The 22,969-nt window shown below is 35.3% G+C and overlaps 1 protein-coding gene across 8 annotated transcripts in view; it reads left to right on the top strand.

Moving 5' to 3' along the window:
- The window catches only part of SESN3 (sestrin 3), a 68,230-nt gene extending 45,736 nt beyond the window's left edge, over positions 1-22,494 (top strand). For 6 of the 8 annotated variants that reach the window (XM_070272657.1, XM_070272652.1, XM_070272650.1 and 3 more), the window contains 6 exons: positions 3,365-3,601; positions 4,122-4,296; positions 9,405-9,523; positions 10,329-10,519; positions 12,685-12,829; positions 14,656-22,494. In XM_070272657.1, the coding sequence (XP_070128758.1) occupies positions 3,365-3,601; positions 4,122-4,296; positions 9,405-9,523; positions 10,329-10,519; positions 12,685-12,829; positions 14,656-14,742 (954 nt within the window). In that variant the 3' untranslated portion in view covers positions 14,743-22,494. The remainder of the gene's footprint in view (positions 1-3,364; positions 3,602-4,121; positions 4,297-9,404; positions 9,524-10,328; positions 10,520-12,684; positions 12,830-14,655) is intronic. The other 2 variants (XM_023644693.2, XM_070272651.1) reach the window with 1 other exon arrangement.
- The last annotated feature ends 475 nt before the right edge of the window (positions 22,495-22,969 follow it).

The following is a 22,969-nucleotide window of genomic DNA, read 5'->3' as shown; positions in this document are numbered from 1 at the left end:
TTAAAGATTTTCAACAAATTATTTTGGAAACAAAAAGTGAGTTACCAACTGGTGTGTGAATGCTTAAATGCCTCTAGAAGCTAGAGCTTAGATGAGAAATATAGTGGTGATTGACTAGAGCACTTGCTCTTCAAAAGGAGCATCCATGGAGGGTGTACAGGGTGAGGTGGTTACACAATATCCTTAGCACTATGCTTGGCACTTGGTAACTATTCAGTAAACAGGAGCTATCATCTAAATTATTATCAGTAGAAACTTTAGGTATTTAAAATCCCTGCTCTAATGTATAGAAATCTCCTTGTCTTTTTGATCCTCTTATTAGACTACATTTTTGTTAGTTATTTGCTTGGTTAAACCAAACTTAGCTTTTGTCAATCTGTGTACTCTCAGATTTTGATGATCTGTCTGGGAATCTGTGAAACACAGTGTTGTCCTGAGGTTTATGTTCCGATTTGATAATGTGTTAAGTTAGATAAAGGAATTAATCATTATTTTTATGTCACATGTTAATTACTTGGTGCCAGATGCTTTGGTGAGTCTGAAAAGATAGACCCTGCCCTTGACATGCGTGGAGTCTAGGGGAGGAGAGACAGGGAGGTGATAACAATAATCGCAGCACAATAGTGTATTAAGGTATGAATAAAGAGAGTGCATGAGGTTTCTAGAAAGAAGTAACATTTGAGGTAGGTCTTGAAGAATAAGTGGGAATTTTCAAGTAGAGGAGGGTGTTCCAGACGGAGATTAGGGTATGAAGTATGATATGTTGGAAAAGAAGCTAACAGCTTTGGGATACTAAAGTGTAGGAAAGGTCAGGGTAAGAGGCGGGAAGAATTGGAATGGTATTGTATGACCCAATGACTACTGTATTCAAAAATTTGTGTTTTATGCTCAGAAAGCTATGGTCTCCAGAGTTATGTTATAATACCTCAGGGGGTACACAAGACAATCCTTCTAAATGTCAGAAAACTGTGTGTGTATATTCTTATCTCATCCTTTTAAATTTCTGTATTTGTGTATTTTACAATATTAGTATTATAGTACATGGATATAACTAACCTACAGAAAATGTTACATTTTTTACGTATATATTGATTTAAAAATAAATGTATGTACTATCAGGGGTTGGGCCCCCCAGTTGTTACTGTCAGAAGTATATATGATCAAAAGAGCTTGGCAATAACTATGATAACGAATCAAGCATCATTAAAGGTTTTTGAGCTGAGTTGTCATATGAGTATATTTGGTGGTGCAGAAGATAAATTACAAGTGGGACTGGCTAGAAGCAGGGAGGCCAGTCATAAAACAGTTGTGGCAATCCACTTGAGAGATGCTTTTTTTTTTTTTAAGTCATAGGGAGAAATAGGGAGATAAAGAGGAGGGATCAGACTATGTGTAACTATTCTGCAAAAGAATCAGCAAGACTTGATAACAGGCGGAATGTGACGATGGAGAAAGTGGGTGGGACAGCAGAATACCTCTAAGGTTTCTACCTTCCTGCCTGGGCACAGGGTGATGCTGTGAGCAGTGTAGCATAGACAGGCTTGGGAACAGAAGATGATGACATCCATATAGTGAAGTCTAGTTGCTGAAGGAAGTACAGGTCTGTAGCTCAAGATAAAGGATAGATTAGGAAAAAAAAAATGAGACAGTTATTTACGGATAAGCAAAGATCAGGTTGAAGGAATGAATGATCCATCCAGGAGATACTGTACAAGGAAAGAAGATCATGAGTAGAATAGAGCAAGCCAACATTTTGGAGGCAGGCAGGAAAAGAAGAGGGCTGTGAGAGAGATGGAGAAAGATGCATCTCAGGGTAGAAAGGGTGCAAAAAAAAAAAAAATATAGTGGAATTGCTGAAGTCAAGGGAGATTAACTTCAAGAATTTCATGAAGGGAGGAAATAAGGAAAATGTAAATTCTGCAGAGATCAACAGGGTAAGAACTGAAAAATATCGGATTTGGCCTTTTGGAGGTCATATGTGACCTTAGAGAAAGTAGCTTCAGGAGTTTGTCTGAGAAAGAAACCAGATTACAATCAAGTACAAAAGTAGAATGAATGTGAGGTGAGAAATTCAAGGTGATGAGTGTTGGCTGTTCTTTCAGCTGTAATGATAATCCTGCAAAGACTGGCAAAGGCATTGTAAATTCTACCAGTCCTTTTTGGAAAGCTCTTTCCCAGTATTATCAAAAGGCATAAAAATATCAATACCATGTGCCCTAAAAATCCTATTAGGAATTGTTTTTAAAATATGAATGAAGCCATAGCATGAAGATGCCATTTAAGTAATAGCAAAAAAAAAAAAAGAAATTTGAATATCGCCCATGCTTAAAATTAATGACAGTATAGCCTCATAAAAAATGAATATGTCAAAATGTCAAGTTTGAAAAATAGAAAAAAATAGATATATTCTGATTATATAATTATTTTTATAAAAATAAAAGAAGATACGTAAAAGTTATATTAGGGTGATAGAATATGATTGATTTTTTCGTGTGTATGTGTGTGTGTGTGGTTAAATATAGAGAGTAAAGCAAAAGCTATTTTGGGTTTTAGCTGTGAAGTGAGCTAAATGAAAGTTTTAGATTTGCAGGGAGCAGCAGGGGACACACACACACACACACACACACACACACACACACACAAAAAGGAGAGAGAGAACACTGATGAGAAAGAATCCGTGGTGTCTTAATAGATGGAATGGGCTCTTGGAGAAAGTGGGGGTGGAGGAATGACTGTTTTTAATGGCTTCACTTGTGATTCCATCAGTCAGCTGCAGGATCAAGTACAATAGCATGTGAAAACGTGCTTTGAAATTTTTTAAGTTGTTATTCAAATGTGAGGTAATATTCTACAGTTTCTATCATCTGCTGTAGGGTCTTTCTCCATCAGAGAAGATAATTCCAAGGTAACTAGAAGTTGACTTACTAAATTGGATTTTTATGTGATTTTTTTAAGATAAAGTCTCTACCTTACAACCTTAAAATGAATAGTTTTGCTAGACAGTCTTTAAAGTCTCTCCTAGCTTTAATGTTCTTTGATTCTCTGAAATATCTTAGTAAAGTAACATAATATGTAAAAGTGCATTGGAAGCAGAACTTCCATTGTATATATAAGGAATTTAGAAGAAGCTGCAAAATAATTGTATTGTTAGGTCTGATAATTTTAATGTATCATTGTTTGTTGGAATGTAACATTGTTTGACGAGAGCTATATCTTTAATATGTGAAATATTTTTTAAAGGGAGTTTTAAGTTTTACTACTATAAATGGACATATGAAGTTTGGTAGATTTCCCATGCTTCCTAAAGTTGCTTTGTAGCATTCTATGATTTTCATTTTTACTCTGATTTGCTTTCTCATTTCAGAAACTTGTCAAAACTGGAGAAAATAATTGGTCTCTGCCCGAACTGGTACATGCTGTGGTCCTACTGGCACATTATCATGCTTTGGCAAGCTTTGTTTTTGGTAGTGGCATCAATCCAGAGAGAGATCCAGAAATCTCCAATGGATTCAGGCTAATATCTGTCAACAATTTCTGTGTTTGTGATCTCGCTAATGACAACAACATAGAGAATGCATCCCTCACAGGCGGCAACTTTGGGGTTAGTTTTCTTAACTGTTTTTCTTCACTGTTTTGCCTTTAAACTTCCTAACGTTAAAAAAATCTAGAGAGAGTTTATTCTCTGATTAAACAGGATATTATATACTTGAAATATTATTGCATAATTTTTGTTGCTGTAAAAATGTAACCTGTACCTGAAGTTCTGAATTGTCTTAAAGAAGCTTTTAAAGCAAATAGATATTATGACAAATCATAGGGCTGCCTCATTTTTAAAAATATACTATAATATAATTTAATATGTACCAAAGGCTAGAATTCTAGATTAAATATATTTATACTTATAAACTTTCTATATTTATAACTGAAGCAAAAGCATCATACTTCTGAAAATGTTTGAATATGTCATATGATTTCCTTTGGAGTTAATGGAATACCTACCTGGAAACTTAATAACTGTGCCCATGCCACTGTACGTAATAAGGTGACATTGGGAGAGGGAGACATTTACTGGAACAATTTTTAATGTTAATAACACCCAACATTATCTTATCTGGCTCCAGATTGTAGATTCTCTAAGTGAACTAGAGGCCTTAATGGAAAGAATGAAAAGGCTTCAAGAAGAAAGGGAAGATGAAGAGGCATCTCAGGAAGAAATGACCACTCGTTTTGAGAAGGAGAAGAAAGAAAGTCTTTTTGTGGTCTCTGGAGATACTCTTCATTCATTTCCTCATTCAGGTGCTTTATTTTTTTTTTTTTTCACTCTCTTTGCCTTTTAGTTGTTGTTAGAACCCTGACAGACCACCTTCAGTATTTTCCCTGTGGATGTGGGAAAGAGATTCTACTGCCCTGGTCCTTTTGTTCAGTTCTCCTCCTCCTCACCCCAACGCTATGCTTCCCCTCTTAGGTTGGTGCATCTTTGAGTACATTTCAGATCCAGGTGAGAGGGACTTCCAGCTTTGTGCTCCATACTCTGTCCTGGCTAAAGCGTCATTCAAAGCAGGCCACTCGCTTATAAAGTTAGATAGGAATATTTAATAAATCATCCTACTTTTGTGATTTTTTTAATGATAAGTGAAATCTTGCTTCAATTGATATAATTTTTTAAAAATATCTTCATCTTTTTTGGGTGGGGATTGTGTGGGAGGATTGTTCTCATGCTGCTGCTTTTCCAGATTAGTTCTAAAATTACATTGCACTTGCATTTGCATTTCTTTGAGGAAATCTTTGGAATTTTATAAAAGTGTATTATTTAGGTCGTTTTCTTAGATAGAATTTGGAAGAATTCATTCTGTATTGAAAGCTAGACTTTTTTGCTCTAGTCTTAAAAATGCGTTTTTTCTAACACTTTAAGAGATGAAATAGGAGGGTAACTTTTTGATTATGACTAAAAAGGATATTGAACACCACATAATAAATGTTATTAAAATAGCTTATAATCAATAGAAAGCTTAAACCCATCAAAGACATCAATCTACATAACACTGATTTTTAAAATAATGTTCCATTGGTTTAAAAGAGGGCTTCAAAATTAAGAGTCTTACAGCTAATCAGTCTCATAAATTCAGAGGGTATTTGATTTGGCCATAACTTCTTTGTTAACGTTAAACATAGCATTGACCAATAGCTCTCAGAAGTTTTACCAGGAAGAACAAGAGCACCTTTTATCATTTTCCCTGATGATCTTTTTTATCTACCAGATTGAGTATATTAAGTAAGGGTTTCTCAGAGCTTCTAACCAACAGGAAATCCCAAATTAAAAAACTTGGTGTTTTTCGTTAGTGGTTATACATTCTGCAAACATTTACTTAGTACCCCATTTAGTCTCAGCACTGTGGTAGGTACTAAGGTTTTCAGGTTAGATAAGACATGATTCCTGCCTTCTGAGAGGTCTCTTCGCTAATGGGAGTAAATAAATAATTACAATTCATAGCAGAATGTGAAAGGTACATGAGCCTAGAAGAGGACTCTGAACCCATTCTTGGGGGAGGAGGAATGTAGACAGAAGGAGTTCTAGAGGAAGCCTTCTCCAGCCATTTGCCCTTTGGCTCTAAGCTAAGTCTTAGAGACTTGAGTGCAAGGGAGTCAGGCAATGGCTGGGGGATAGGGGAGTTTGTGGTAACCAGCATCCAAGCCTGAGCCAAGGCACAGTGGTAAGGAAAGAGGATTCTGAGTGCAGGAACAAGTGCTTCTGTGTTGTTAGGACATAAATCATAACGGAGATAATGTGGCGAGGACGCCAGTTAGGTAGACAGGGGCCTTATCATGATGACCTTTCTAACCTAAAGGAACATGTAACCTGCCATATTGTAGACATTTGAATGGAGATGTCTGGAGATATCCAGCACAGTGCTTCTCAAACTTTAATGTGCATATGAGTCACTGGGGAATCTTGTTGAAATGCAGCTTCTGAGAGACCACATTTCTATCACGCCTTGAAGTGATGTGAATGCTGCCAGGCTGCAAACCACACTTGGAGGAGCAAGGGTTTAGCAGATAGTCTGAAGATCAGGGGAGGATTTAAGCTCAAGATAAAGTTCTGGAAGTTATCAGCATATAATTGGGAGTTAAAATCAGGAGAGTTAATTATAAAAAATCATCCAGGGAGAACAAATGGGACAAAGGGAAGTAATGAGCCTAAGTGAACCAATATTTAAAAATCTAACATTTTTATTAAGGTTAGTAATATCTGTTTGCTTTTTTAGGCATTAATTTTTAAGAGCTTTGCTAAGATCACTAGAGCTTAAAGGATATAAATGTTTTATTATACTTTTCAGTTTTTTTATATTGAAAATACGTTTTGGATCCCCATATCTACCTTCTTGGACCCTTAAGCAGGGACTACTGCTTTCTAAAGTGAATTTTGACTAGCAAGTCTTAGACCCTAGCAAAAATTATGTTCTAATGTTAACAGAAGAGGCTGTATCATTTGCAAATTATTCAAGGAAATAAATCAGTTCACTGTTTACTCTTAACCATTCCCAGTACTAAGTTCGTTGATCACACAAAGAATAACGTAGGAAAATGACTTAGTACAGTGGGTGATTGAGTCATTTTGATAAACTTAGCATGTTTGAAAATGGAATTAGAAATTTATTTTTTCCTGTAAAAAATTTCTTGGTTTGAGCAATGTGATAGAGCATTCCAGATTCCATGTAGAGATTCTAAGCATAGTTTTTCAAGCCTTTCGAAGAAAATAAATGTTTAAAGTGTTCTGCAGGGGTTGTATTCTATAGCTTGATAACAGAGTTAGCTAGCTTGAATTGTTTTATGTTTTTCAAGTTTAGAAAGTATTCCAGTACTGTAACATAGCTGCTTCTGTGTTTATGTTAGTAGCCCCCTCTTAGGGGCAGAAGAATGCAGACAATGTGCAAAATATTATTTCCTTTAAGTCCAGACTTTGAAATATTCATTCAGATAGAATTAAAATTGAGTTTTAGATTTGTTGATTGGATTTGATAATTTGAACTTCTTTTCTTAAAAAATTTTTTCTTAAGATAAGTTTAGGAAAAACATATTTGTGGTTTGAGAGACCTCTGTACATTTCTTTCTGTGGACAAAATTGTCTAGAAAAGAGGTCTTGATTGACTTCTAATTTTAAAATAAATGAATGGATATTATTCGTAGGATATTATTCATAGGATAAATTGGTTAGTTAGTCTTTATTGTTTATTTTAAAATGTTTAAAAGTCACATGACAACTTGAACATGTATACGAACAAAACAAAAACTAACATCGAAGTCAAAGGAACCAGCTGTGTAATAGTCGCCTCCAGTATCGATATTTGCCAAACGAAACCACCTGGCTGTGCAGTGTGGGGGGAAGGATCACTTCAAGAGAGAAACTGTTTTACAGAGTTTAGTTATCACTCATTGTTCTTGGTTTAATTTTACTTTGCAACCCACGAAAAGCTCCTAGTTTTCATAGCAGCCTCAGCGATCGCTACTACATTTTACATTTTTTGTTTCATTTCTGTCGATTCTTATATGATGGACTGAAGTAAGGAAGGCATAACCTCATTCACAAATGTTAAGAGATAAAGCATTGAAAATGCCATTTTTAAAGTGTTTCTATTTACCTGCATAAGGAGACAACACAGTGTTGTGGGGTTGGGCTAGGGATAAGTCTGAGATTTCTCTTCAGAGAACTGAGAGTCACTTAAAAGCTTCAGATCAGTTTAAGTAGTATAATGTTTACAAGTTTTCCACATCATCGTAAACTAACCCACAGTGTATTTCTTACTGACAGTACAGACGATATTAGTAACTTACAGTTAGTTTACTTATTTCTTTTATACATACGTCTTTTCTCATTAATGAATCAAAGTAAAAATAGATATTAAACACATGGCATAGTACCTGTTATGTAGTAAGCACTCAGCAAACGCCAGCCTCTTCTTTTTATGTGTAATAAAGAAGTTAGGGAAGAATATTAATAAGATATTACCAAAGTTGGGTGGCCTGGGCACGTGACCTTTTCTGCCAGTGTCAAGCACCCCAGTTAGTCCATGGTAGCAACCCAACGAAAGGTGAAAACTTGTGAGAAAAGAATACTATAGTATTCTTTTCAGGAAATAGCAAAAATTAAAGATAACGAAAGTACTATTGATGTACCAGGTCTTTTGGTTGAATTATTATAATTGTACTTGTTTTTTAAGCCTGTCAAGACTGTCCAATTAAGAATTACAGTTTTTTATTATGCCATAAAATTGTTTTATTAAGTATTTACTTAATATTTATTTATTAAATATTGAATTTATTTAATATTAATTAAAATACTTAAGAAAATATTGTTCTTTGCATGGAAGGAGCTAATTTTTTCTTTTACTTTGAAAACTTTATGTTCATTTTCTAGAGTTGAAGATAAATAAAGATTGTTCATTCATTTTTAGTGGTTGAAATCAGAAAAAAGTAATTGTAAAGACATACTAACCTAAAAAAGCTGAGTTAGAAGAAAATTATCTTTAAACCAAATTAACATGCATTGGGCATTTAAAAGTTTTCAGTGGCGAATTTTAATATTATCAAGGATACAGAAGTCAGCTGTCTTAAAATAGTATAGTCTTCCTATTTTCCTGAATGCCACTTTGGTCGTGCTCTAATCACAATCTGCAATCACAGTCTCATTAGCACACATTGACATTGACTTCATGTGTTATACACCTTTTTGTTTTGATATGCACAGAAAAGGGCACATATCTTAGGTATAAAACTCAAGGAATTTTTACAAACTGAACCTTCCTGTTTAGCACCCACGTCAACTAAGAATAATAGTGGCACCAAAAGTCCACTTCCCCCCTGTTGTGTTCCCTTCCCAGTCCGTCTCCCTCTTTATGAGCAAAAAATGAACTATAGTGACCTCATTTTCACTGTGAATACATCCAGAGGAAACACCATCTAATTTTAACAAAATCTGTCTTAATGTTAAACTCCATTAAAGTGGTCTTTTGCCTGCATCTCTTCTCTTTCCCCACATCCCACTTCATCCCCCAGAGAGATCAAAAGAATTTTTAAGCTCAATGCTTACAGGCCTTTGCTCTCTTCGTTTTCTAAAGAAGTAAAACTACAGTAATGTTGATCCTTTGCCACTGCTGTTTAGATATTTCAGTTTAGTCAGTTTTTTGCCGGAATGACTACAGTTAAATATTAAAGTTGCCCATATTTGGTAATGAAATTGTATTCAAAACTTAAGCAATAGATATTTTATATGAATTTAAGCCATGTAGACAATATTGTCACTTTGGAAACCCGTGGAAAAGCTAAAAAAGTAGAGGAAGAAGGAGCTGTTTCATTGTTCTGCCTGTGTACAGTTTCCTTAACATTGGATTATTCATCATTGTCCTTAGATTTTGAGGATGACATGATTATAACATCTGATGTCTCCCGCTATATCGAAGACCCTGGTTTTGGGTATGAAGACTTTGCCAGACGAGGAGAAGAGCATTTGCCAACATTCCGAGCTCAGGTATAAGATTGCTTTAATTCAGAGAAACTGTGAAATGTTGAAACATAAATAAATCGACTTCTAAAGAAGTTAAAGGTCATTCAATAGAGTCTGTAAATCTTTTTATTTAGCCTAGTTTTCGGCCTAGTCTAATTTGATGTCCCAGTAGATGGATTATCATTTCAACATTTTCCCCCTAAGAAAGCAAAAGGAAAACTATCTGCTTTGTTGGTTACCTGCGTAGTTTCATGGTAGCTGTATAATGTTCATAGCATTTTTTGGAGAGAAGGAGGGAGGAAATCAAGCAATATGGTCACATTTATAATAAAAAAGCATTTTGTAATAAGATCATATACCAGTAGTTATGGGCTTAAGGGCTGCCTCCCCTCCCCACCCCTAGAAAACATAGCCACAATAGTGATGTGCCTCCTAGAGAGAGTGTAAGTTTGAATTAAGACAGGCTCTTTTGTGCTTGTTTTAGATGATCTACTAACTGTCCACATCACTGAGTAGGTTTGGTCACATGGAAATATTCCAAGCTCTTCTGGGGTCCTTCCAGATAAGGGCATAGATTACATAGTACCTGACCCCGGGACCCCAGGAGGTGGGCAGAGTTCATCACCAACATGCCAAACCCTGGACCCCATTGAGGAAACTACATGGTACTCCAGTCTACAAACTGGTGTGAAAGGTTCTTAGTCACGCTATAAACTTAGAATTAAATTTGAAATATCTTCATCTACTTGCTTCAGTAGTTATATTGAGTGAAAACATAGAGTTTAAATGGAATGTCCGTTTTGTAATTGGATTCATTTTATTCTTTTAGGACTATACCTGGGAAAATCATGGGTTCTCCCTGGTGAACAGACTTTATTCTGACATTGGACATCTTCTTGATGAAAAGTTTCGCATGGTCTACAATCTCACCTATAACACTATGGCCACCCATGAGGATGTTGACACAACCATGCTGCGCAGAGCTTTATTTAACTATGTTCACTGTATGTTTGGAATCAGGTATGTTCATTGTGGAGACAGCTTTACACATTTCTAGATGAAACTCCCGACATTAGTCTTACTTCTATCCTATTTAGGAGTATACAGTTCTGGTGAGAAAATATTACATGTGGACTTCTGATTTTAAAAAATTGATTCCATTTTATAGAGAAGCATTTTATTTTGTTTGACGGTAGTGAATCTTAACATGCACATATAAATACAGAGTAAGAATTTACTAAGGAGGGGAAAAAAGCATCAGTAATCATTGGGGATAGAATCATTGAGGATTCTATATCAGACTCAATTTGAGAATCCTTCCTGGAAGAATTGGACGGTTAAAAAACATAAATTGTGTCCCTTTGGATCAGTGTAATAAATGCTGGTTTAACTATTTATTTATTTATTTATTTACGAAGAAAATGGTAATTAGGGTATTGATAAAGCTCGGATAGATTCTGCCCTCATAAAGCTATTTACATAAGCTCGCATAAGAACACTGAAATGAAACTATCAGTCAGTGTAAATTCATGGCCTCTAAATTTAGAAAATTAGCATTGAGAGAATAGTGAGTAAATGAGTGAATGAGATTGAATGGTGTAATCGGGAAAGCTTTTTTGGGAGAATGTGCCTTGTCGAGCTGAGTTTTGAAGGTTTTTATTGAGATAGATTTGCAGAAAGAGAAAATTTCCAGTTATGAATACATTCAATTTGACTCTATACTACATGTTTCTCATATACTGTATTAGAAAGCCTTTATGGAATGGAATTAGAATTCAATTTGTTAAGCAAAGTAGTTTCTATAATTTTAACTAAAAAACCCCAAAATTTCCTGAAAAATCAACTAAAAATGAAACATTCTACTTAAAAGACACTATTAATGATGGTAATTAATAACTATGCTATTTCCCCTTTACCATCCTACATTGTAAGTTATCACAGAATCATCACATTTTAAAACACAGATATTATACCTACCTAATTAAGAAAAATAAACAGTAACAATTTAATTCAATTGTGATAAATATTTATTATATTCAAAACAACAAATAACAAATGTTATGGTGATTATATTTATCTGTTGGATGTTACTAAATAAAGCTTATGTAAAATCCTCGAGATACATTTTTTTTAACTAAGCATTGCGTTTAGGTTAAAAATTAACGGAAAATATAGAAGAGAAATCCCCCCAGCTCCCGCCACTGCATTTACCTTCCTGTCTGCCTTTGTGCCCATTTACTCTGCTGTCTCTTCTCTCTTATTTTGGGTGAACTTGTCTATGCTCTCATGCTCTTGGGCCCCAAATCCCATCTCTCCTCATCTTCTAAAGATCCCTATTCCAGCAATTCTCCCTTCTCTCTCTTGAATAATCAACTTTTGTCTCTTTATTGGGTCTTTTCTATCAGTATATAAACATGTTCTTATTTCTCTCATCTGTAAAAAAAAAATCCTTTCTTTTCCCCCGGCTATTGCCTCATTTTTCTGCTCCCATGCACAGCAAATCTCTTTGAAAAGATTTTATATATTTACTGTCACCATTTTCTCATCTCCCATTCTCTCTTGAACCTACCACAGTATCAGGATTTTACTCCTGCCATGCCAAGAAAACTGCTCTTTTGGGGGTTGCCAGTGACCTCTGTATAGCTCCTTGCAGTGGTCAGTTTTCAGTTATCATCTTATTGGGCTAGTCAGCAGCACTGGATGCAGTCGATTACTTCCTCCCGCTCCCTTGAAACACTGGACTCCTCCCTTCGGGCTTTACACTTGCTCTTCTTCTCTTGGTGTTTGCTTCGATGTCAGCCTCTCAGAGAAGCTTTCTGCCTACCCTCTCGAAAATCACAGCTCCTCTCCCCCAGCCTCAACTTTCATTTTACCTCCACAGCAATTATCACCATCTGACGTATTATATAGTTATGTTTTTAATTTTTTTCTTTTTTCTCCACTACAATTTAAATTCCATGAGACCAGGGATGTTTGTATATGTTGTTCATTAGGATATCACCAGTGTCTAGAAGAGTCCATAGAAAGTATGTGGCTTATAATCAGCATTCAGTAAATATTTGTTTGATGAGTTAATTAATGAGCTTTTGGTGTTTAATTACTAGATAATAAATATCTCCTTTACAGCTTTAGAAATCGGAAATTCTCACTTTGTCCTTATGAAGCTGTTGTCTTGTTGCTCCTAGGTATGATGACTATGATTATGGAGAAGTTAATCAATTACTTGAACGAAGCCTGAAGGTTTACATTAAGACAGTGACCTGCTATCCTGAGAGAACTACCAAGCGCATGTATGATAGTTACTGGCGTCAGTTCAAACACTCAGAAAAGGTGTGTTTCATGACCAAACATTATACCATAGACAAATGTTCAATATAAGAAGTAATGATTATGAAAAATTATATATGGAAACATTAATAAATTAATGCCATTAAAGAAATGGAAGTGTCACCATCTAGCCATCTGTTTTTTTTTTTAATGTTTTTAAATTCTGGTTTAATTGAATATTAACTAAATTTTGATTATGTGTTTTGTCCACTGTGGTGTATGAGGTGAAAGTTTATCATCGGCCTTTGAAAAATGGTATCTTAATATTGATATTTTAAAAGTACATTTGGAAAACTGACTACCATTCTAACTATTAATAAAAATCAAACCTACTGAGAGTATTATGTGTAATTCTATCTTGGCCCAGAAAGCATATCCATTTAGAGATTGTTTAACTCTAGCCATTAGAGTTAACTTATTAGAACAATAGTTTCTCATTCCAATTTGGTCATTTAGTATTTTGACAATATAATGCAGGACCTTTGAGCCAAATGTATTATTATATAAGAATATTTCTCTGGGTGAAATATATAGGATTCATTATTTAAGACTTAATAAATGTTAAGGATTTTTACCAATGTTATAGTATAAGAATTGACCTTAAATCCTAGGTCTTTGGACCTTTAACTCCAAGAATCTTCCATTTATACCAGTTTCCAAGCTTGAGGGTAAGAAAATCTTGTTAGGGTTGTAATATTCACTAATTAACTGTGTGAGTTTCACAGAGACTGTCATGGCTTCAGTACCCAACAGATCTTTTGGAGTCTTTGAGCCAATCGTACATCAAATAAATACCCATTTTATCTCCAGCATCTCTCCTTAATGGATCTTTATGCCCTATTTATATGTTTGCATTAAATTTTCTTCCTTTACCAAGTTATATCTAGAAATTCTCTTTACCCACGAAGAGAGTATATCCAACCCATAGAAAGATACCAAAGTAACTTAAATATAACATACTTCTTTGTAATAAATTTTGAAAATATGTGGGTGTTTATTTTAACCTATCACCTGAGACATATCCCCCAAAAGTCAGGCACTTGTTCACAGCTGTATCTAAAAGGCTTTTGGGAGGCTATGTGTATCTAACGAGTGCCAGGTGCTAATTACAAACTGCTGTAAGCTTCAGAGTTTCCCTTTAGTGTCTTTCAAGGAAATAGTAACAAGTGTTTTCTAAGGAATAAACATAGGCTATAAGAAATGTAGGGCTGATTTTTAGCCATATAAAATTTTACACCTGGAGGGCCGGCCCCGTGGCCGAGTGGTTAAGTTCACACCGTCCGCTTCGGCGGCCCAGGGTTTCACCTGTTTGGATCCTGGGCGCGGACATGGCACCACTCATCAGGCCATGCTGAGGTGGCATCCCACATAGCACAACCAGAAGGACCCACAACTAAAAATATATAGCTATGTACCAGGGGGCTTTGGGAAGAAAAAGGAAAAATTAAAAAAAATTAATTAAAAAAATAAAATCTTTAAAATTTTACAACTGGAAGAAATATAATTCATAGGACAAGCATAATTTATAAAAATTAGTTTTATTTTATAACTCAAAAGATTGATTGGCTTTACATAACATATATTCTAACAAAATTATTGGAATTTTTAAGACTTCAGGGGTCATTTTATTGCTCACAAGAGCTGTCCTTTATAAACATGGTTTTCTCGAGTGTTATGTCATATACTTGCATAAATATGCCCAGGCGTGTGTGTGTGCATGTATCTGTAGACACGTGAAAACCTTTGTGAATATCTGATATATGAAAATAATTGAAAGGCTTTTCAGTTGTTTATAATGGTCTCTAAACTGATAACGTTTTCATTTCTAGGTTCACGTAAATTTACTCTTAATGGAAGCACGGATGCAAGCTGAACTCCTTTATGCTCTTCGTGCCATAACTCGGCATTTGACCTGAAGCATCACCCCGGGAAAATGTCATATGTGTGTAAAGACCTTTTCACATAAGATATACATCAGAAGCTGTTTGTGATGTAGCATCAAAAGTTATTCAATTCTCTAGTGTCAAAAGTTTAGCCGTTTTTTTTTTGGCGGCTGTAATGTGCAATGATGTGTTTTATTTTTCTTGATGCTTAACATTACTAACAATTGCAAAAATAATACTGAGGAGCACTACTTTGCATTGTTTATAGTTGGATTTTTGGATACTGATCATAAATCACGAACCTGGTTTGTTAATGCTTAACTTCAGCGCTTTTGGGTTTGTACGTATGTGTATTGTTTTCTTCCTTTTTTTTTTTTTTTTTACATAAGGAAAAGCGCTTACAATCTGCTCAAGCAATTGTTTTTCAGATATTGGAATTCAGCAAAGAATGACTTCCTCTGGCCATTCTAAACCTTTCATGTTGTGTCCTAAATCTGGTGGAGGAAAAGCATGCGCTGTTGAACTAAGCTGCTCACAGGACACACATCTGTGTCCCCAGGAGATTATTTGTCAGGCACTGTTTGTTTTTTTTTTTTGTTTATTTGTTTTTGTTTTTTTACTGCTATTGGCGATAACGTGAAATGTGATACAGCCATTGTCCATAATTTAATGTGAAATTAATCATGATGAATTCTATAGCATGCTACTGAAATGCCAAATTCAGCTATTTTCTTTCTCTTCTGAAACAGAAGTTTCAGTTTTCCATATCAGATGTATATATTAAAAGTGGAATTATGCACACTCCTTTCTATCACTGACAGTAATCCTCAGTCATCTTAAATAATCAGTCCTCACAGTGCCACTCACAGTTCGTTTAGTTGGCACATACAAACCTGTACCCACACAAGACTGACCAAAAATTTTCTTTGCACATTTTTCTTTTCTCATAGTGTTTTCTATATCACAGTAAGCAGAGGAAGGTTACTATACCTATATTTTTCCTGTTAGGCTTTTAGAACTTATTTTCCATGATTTTTCTTATAATAGGTTAAACAGTTTATTATTCAAAAGTAAAAGTTGTGTTTCTATGCATTAATGTGATTGAACAACAACAAGAAGAAAAAGAGTGCAATATGTTAAAAAAATACTCAACTAAACTTTCCCCTATTATGTCACTGCAGAAGTGTCCTTTTAAACAGAGCCATAAAGAAATTTTGTTCAAATTTCTTTATTGCACAAGGCTTTTTTGCCTTACTGGGGTTGAACAATGTTCCTTTCATAATGCCAAAGCATCTCCTTCCCCAGAAAAATCTCTTTGGACAACTGGTTAAAAAAAGATACCTAGTCTTAGGGGAGGAATAAGCATCCAAAAAGTCACATTTTTGCATTGGTTTCTGTTGCTTGATCAGACTGTCTTCACAGAGCACAACGGGATGTGTTTATAGCTTTAATTTGTGTTACGCTCATGAACCAGTGAAGTGCCTAAAGAGATGCTTACAACTATCCAGTAGGACACGGATGCACTGCGTAAACACTTTTTGGTTAATTAAGGGTGACTTGAATTTTACACAAACATGCTAATTTTTTTAAAACAGATCCATTTTTTCATAGTAAATAATGGTGTTAAAATTTTCCGTTAGACTTCCCACAAAGATTTCCTTTTAGACTTACTTACTTTTATATAGGACTTACTTTTTTTCTCTCTTGAAAGAATCGTGGACTAGTGTTTTCTTAATCATTTACCCCTTCCGTTTATCGTCCTTTTCTGGTACAATACATTAGACTGCTTTCTTTTAGATTTTGTTCCAGGTAAGAAAATAGATGACTGTAAACCTGTTAACATAAGGTAGTTCTGCATTTTTGGATTCCAGGACCTTGTTTGAAATCTTCCATGTGAGGAAAAGATTACTAATATTTTTTAAGACAGGGTGGTTTATTTAAAGAGATTGCTCAAAGAACTCATGCCAGATCCCTTTTGTTTTGTTTATTGCATATACCATATGTTGATTTTATTTAATAGCTAATTATATAGATACATATTAACTACAAAGAAAGTATTTAGGAAAATGACAAAACAGATGACAACATAAATGTCCATTTGACTTCCCTAACGTTAGAACTTTCAAGTTGAAGATATTGTTTATTCTTGACATTTGTCTTTTAGATAGAATTCTTTCAGTTAAAGCCCTGTATTTTTGTGCAGGTGACCTGTATTACAGGATGAAAAATGATTTTTATATATTGAAAAGGAGGAGAAATTCTCACAGAACACCACATGAGCTTTAGACCAAAAGGGAAACAAGATTTAAGTAACTAAAGTGGCCACTTAGTTTTTGGGTTTTTTTTTCTTCCCCAGAAATACAAGTAGTTGGAGTTTGGGTTATGGAAATATTAGTGCCTTTACTAGTTCTCTTTCCTAGCAAAATTTTTTTTTTTTTTAGCTCAACATTGATCTATCTCATCAATAATCAGGAAAAGAAGTTGACTTGGAACTATAAACAAAAACAAAACAATATATTTATGAACCTCAGTGAACCAGCCTAGAAAAATTGACTTCTGAAGGTGCTTGGGCACCTGCTAAGACACAGCATGCACAGCATTCCAGGTTGTGAATACCATTTTACAGCGAGTTTGCTGTGAACTTTATCTAATGCAAACTTGAAATTCTGATGCGGTTTTCCAGGGTGGTATTTTTTCAGAGTATTGAATTTACTATGTAGTAATTTATAGTATAGCTTTTTATATTAAAATGTGATATTTTTCAAAGAGATATCTGGTTCAATGGGTGTAACGACGTGATCCTGCGATACGCTCACCTACACCTTGGGCTCACATTGTGCCAAACCGAAATGTGCACGTGTCCATGAAGAAAGCACATGTGAATGTGAATTCTCTAACTTCGTTGCTTATTATGTTAAAATTAGTCTAATAATCCACTGATGTATATGCTTGATTGATAGCTATTTACTTTTGAATATCAAATTTTCCAGCTTCAGTTGTAATTCTTAATTTCTCGGATCACCTTAAAAAAATATCTAAGTATTCTCCCCTCTGAAAGGGAATCTGCCCTTGAACCCAATCCCTTGACCGTGGGAGTGGCCAGGCAGCTGCCTCCCAGATCCTTCAGATTAGGCTTCCTCCGATGGACCCGGGATAATTAGAGGAAAAGAGGCATTTGAGACGGGACCACTTATTACCTTCTTCAGCTTTTCAAACTGATTGTCTCAGTCTCAGGAAGAATCTTTGTCCCCTTTGGGGTACATTTTAAATAAAAGGTGGCTAATTTGAAATCTGGGACATGGCCTTGCCCTTTCATTATGGCTTTTAAACCCAAAAAATGGCAGAGCAACCCAGGGCTGTTTTAGAACAGAAAACTCCATGTAAGCTTCTCATCAAAATCATATTTGAACCAGAGCCCCTATTTTAATCATTATAAAGTCTCCTAAAAATTTTAAATGCTCCTAAAAACCAATTAACAGTATTCCAGAGCAACTTTTTCCTTTTCCATCTTAGAGTTTTTTCAAATCCAAAACCTTAGATTTTTATGCCACAGCAAAATAAAATTAGCAGCAAACAATTAAAGACCTGTACTTAAAAATAGTTCACCAAATTCATGCAGAGTGCATGCATATATCATGGGAAAATTCTTTTAAACTCTAAGGACAGTTCATCAGGGAAAAAAGTAAATTTCAGTGCATGTTAAAAAAGTGATTTGCACTGTGCTAGTAAAATGAGGTTTTTGTTTTGTTTTATGTTGTGTTTTAAAGACAAGTCTAAATCATTCCTCGGGAAAGCAGGACCTTAAACTCTTCTCTTTATCTAATAGGACTTTTTCCTTTTTTATGCAAATAGGTGGTCTTGCATGGAGTAAAATTTATGCAACAGTAATGTTATATAAATAGTATATGAAATTTTCTTAGAAGTCTGATTCAGCAGCAAACTGAGAGACATGTGGCTCCTCCATTTAGATGAGTTTTGAGTTACCTAATTTATCTAATCAGAACCTCTTCTAGGCGGCCGTCATCGTAAACTATGTTTCCCTATTATATCCCTCTGGAGACTGAGAATCAAATTCAGTAGTCTTTCCTCAAAGCAGTACTGTAACATGAATGTATCTGTCTCAGTCACCAGAACTGAAGAGTCCCCTGCATGTGGAGTGTATTTCCATGCTAATTTGGCTTAGTTAGCAGTCTCTGCTCAGGTGAGACCTAGAACAAAAATAGCTGGGGTGACATAGATCGTAGAGGTAGAGGTACATGACAAAGCAGAGCCCTGTGAGGAAGGAAGAGTTTCTCAAAGAACACATGGAACATAATTCCGAGAGTGTGGCTGTCCTCAGCATCGTGCACCTAGAGTGAGGGAACATTTCCCGCTGTGGGAGCTCCGCCTGCATTCAGTCCACCCTTTCCTGCCTGCTTTCTCCTCCTCCAAGTGCCTCAACCTCTGCACGCTTCCTCCCCGCCCCTTCCCTCAGCCCATCTTGGTCTGAATGCCTTTTCACAATCCAAACCAAACATCACCAGCCACCTGCTGATAGTCACCAGCATTTACTTTTCTGAATCACCTTTTCTCCGTTCATTAATATGACTTTGTCCCAACTCCCTCTGAATTCCTCAACCATCCAGCTGTATTTTGGCTGACCTTTGCCCTGGACACCCTACCAGATATTATGCAGCACCAAGTGTAATCTTGTCCATCCCATCCTGTTCTCCCCTTTCCCAGCTGCCAAAATCTCTTGCTCTCCTCTACCTCATCCCCAAAGAGCCTATAAATTCAGAGTATCCAACCTTTTCATGGATTCACTCTCTATGGTTCAGTAATACTACTTCCATATTTTAAATAAATCATAGAGGATTTTTGCCTTCTATCAAAGTAAGAATCTTTATATTTATACATGATACAGAAATTGAACTATTTCTACCATGCAGAATTTAGCATTTAGCAGGATTTTAAAGTGATCAAATTGCCATCCTAACCTGGATCTATATTAGGTAATAAATACTGCTGTTAGTCTAGGTTATTTGAATGTAAAGTTTATTCTCCAGCAATCTAGATTGATCTTAACCGTTCAGTAGAACAGGAAATTTCTGGCATACACATGGGTGGTGTTTCAGACATTTGTTTTATTGGTGGTGTTTGGGCCTTGAAATGCATTTCTAATAGAAGAACATATGATAAGCGGCATTTAGGTGGTCCCATTGGGTCACAGAAGCCCACTTGATTTATAATATAGATAAAGTACCACAAAATTTGGTACATTAGGGTTTTGATCAAGCTTTCCTGGGTTAGACTAGGCTTCTAACCCCATTCCTACCCTGTTCTCATGGGGGAAAAATGTGTTACGGAATGAAAAGGGAACGCATTGACTGTAGTCTTTATTCCCCTGGCTGCACTTCAGATATAATCAGACAGTATATTAAGGAACAGGAACTGCACAGAGGAGGAAGTAACAGTTTTTCCTCTCCAGCCAGTGTGCATTTGGTGTAGTTTGTAGATGAAAACTCTGTCAGGTTTCTAACCTGGGCGTGTTTATAGATTGTTGTCTGACCTGATGATGAGCCACCCTACTTGAAAGTGTAGGTTATTATGATCTATAGTGGTATTTGCATGCTTTCCATTCCCATTCATGAACAACCGAACCTGACAGCAGAGTCTAGTAAATGCCTATAAGGGCCTAGGAATGAGTTGATGCCTAGTTAAGAAACAAGACTTGGAGAGTGAAGGGATGGTTTTTATTAAATCGTTTATCTTGAAGTGTTCATTCTAGCTTTAAATTAATTAAGACTACACCACCGTGAAGTACAGAAATGAAAAAGAAAAAATATAGAGGGGGGAAAAAGAATGAATATCTGATTCTTTTCAATGCTTGTAGAAATCTTTGAAATAATGAAATGCATACTATAAAATAGCCTTTAGAACAAACACCCCATTTTACAGCTCATAGGACAACATCAAACATTAGTAAGTCTAAGTATGATAAGTATAATTTTTGGTGTATACATTTTGCTAAAACAGTATTTTCTTGCACCCCTCAATTTAATCTCTTAAAAATGAATGTGTAATTTTTACAGAAAGAATATCCAAGGGAGAGAGAATCTCTGGTCTTTGATGCTAAAATATTGTTCATGAATCCTGGCTAGCTAAGTGTACAAATTATGACACTTACCGAATGAAACTCCTTATACATCTCTTTCTTAAATTAATCAGTCTTTACAAATTTTCAACTGACTCCCAAATCTGATAAGGAAGGATCCAAAGGTAAGACAAAGGAAACTTATCAGTTGGGTTGCCAAAAAGTTTCCTTTGTAGTGTTGAGACTATTTTCTCTTTTCTGAATTTCACTGGTTCTCTAAAATAAAAGCTAAGAGTTAAATGGTACCCTTGTTCATCAAGGAAAGTAATGCAAACTCTGTCTAGTGCAAATAATTCCTTTGCATTCGTGTATCTTCTCTGAAAAGAAAATACAATTTTTCCCTTCCTCTTTCTCTTCACATTTACTCTTTTCAACCCAAAATAAGATAGACACAGAAAGCAAACCACAAGCCAGTTTGGCATCTTCTCCATGCTAATAGAATAGTCACATCCACATGCACAGTCTGAGCAAGGTGAAAAAGAACCCTGTCAGGTCAACTTGGAACATGGCCTTGCTACTTGGATTAGCTCCTTCAAACCTGAAAATAACTTTCCTGGTCATGGAAGAACTGGATGTATCCTTTAGCTTATGAAATAGGATTTGAACTTGAAATCTCTTTTTTTAAATCCTGATTTTGCAGGGCAGCTACATAATGAATGTATATATTAAGACTTTGTAGCTGAATTGCACATGAAATCAGATTGCCAACTTCTTGACTTTGAATTTTAGACATCATTTTATCCTTAAGTTGTGAGTGATATATGTAGCATGCTGTGAAACGTCTATTATAGTTCTTTAATTCATCAGTATTAATACAGAATTATCTTTTGCGTTCCTTGGTACTTTTTATTCAGTGTAATCAGAAGCTGTGATGTTTTGCCTTTGTAGTCCTGTGCTTTGTTACTGTAATTTTTTTTTTTTTACGAAGCACGTGACTTTGGACTAATGTGAGGCGGATGACGTGATCTTAAAGACTGCTCTATATATCAGTCTCTTACTATATAAGGTTTTCAATTAGAATAAGCTTTTATCAAATAGCTCATTGATGCAATTTAGGATGCACACAGTTTTCAGTGTCAAATGGCGGTCTTACATTTATAGGTTCAATTCTGAAAATAGCAAACTTGATAAACAGCCACTTTAAACTTCTGGTGAACCAGACCCTGCTGTAGATGTAGTCTAAGGTAGTGAACCATATAGGCCTTTTCAACTATTACGCCCTCCCCGTGAGTCAGCAGTAAGGAGAGTATAGAACTTATGAAAGCTTTTTGTATGTATAACTAGGTTTTATTTTTCTTATGTTGCTGATTTTACAATTCTGACTAAAGCTGACCTGAACAGATCAGTTTATGTGTAATATTCCAGTGCTTTAATGCCTCCTTTTTTTTTTTTTTTTGGAGGGATGGGTAATATTATTTGAACAGATGCAGAAGGAACTGTTAGTGAGTCAAGACAAACACATTTGAAATAAAGGAACTGTATTAACATGTTAACAACAATTCATAACTGCACTTTTTATGACATTTTGAAAATCTATTTATAGGTACAGAACAATGGGTTTTGTTAAACTGTATCACATTTATACTTGCAGAAATTTATTTCATTGTTATTAGTAGGAATTTTATTGGTTCAATAAAATTGGCAAAACTGAACCCTGATTATTTGCTTTTGTATATATATGTATTTATATTTGTATTGGAGTAACATTCTTGCCTATGTTTGTTTCTCCTTAATTACTGCAACGTGCATTCTGAAAGACATCAGAATTGTAAGAGTCATTTTTCCCCTTTTTTATTCCTGACCCATGGTTTTCCTGTGACATTTCTTATAATCACTCAATGTTGCATTAATGGAATATTGCAATAGTGTAAGTTTTGCAAAACGTATAGTTATTGTTAACCTTTTAAAATATCACTTGTGAACTCAGCAAGAGGCAAATTAATGGCACTGTTTTCTCTCGTTAACCAAAATAGTAATGTGGAATCGGGGAAGGGGCATTGAACATGGCGGCAGAGCCCAGATTCAAAACCTATTTTTTTTCACATTCTACTTGCTTTGTGACCTTGGAGGTAATTTAATCTCTATGAATTTTGATTTCCATACCACAGTCTGAGGGGAGTAATACCT

This window comes from Equus caballus, chromosome 7, assembly GCF_041296265.1.
Source record: "Equus caballus isolate H_3958 breed thoroughbred chromosome 7, TB-T2T, whole genome shotgun sequence".
In the NCBI taxonomy this organism is placed as follows: Eukaryota; Metazoa; Chordata; class Mammalia; order Perissodactyla; family Equidae; genus Equus; species Equus caballus.
This window is presented reverse-complemented; position numbering and strand designations above follow the sequence as displayed.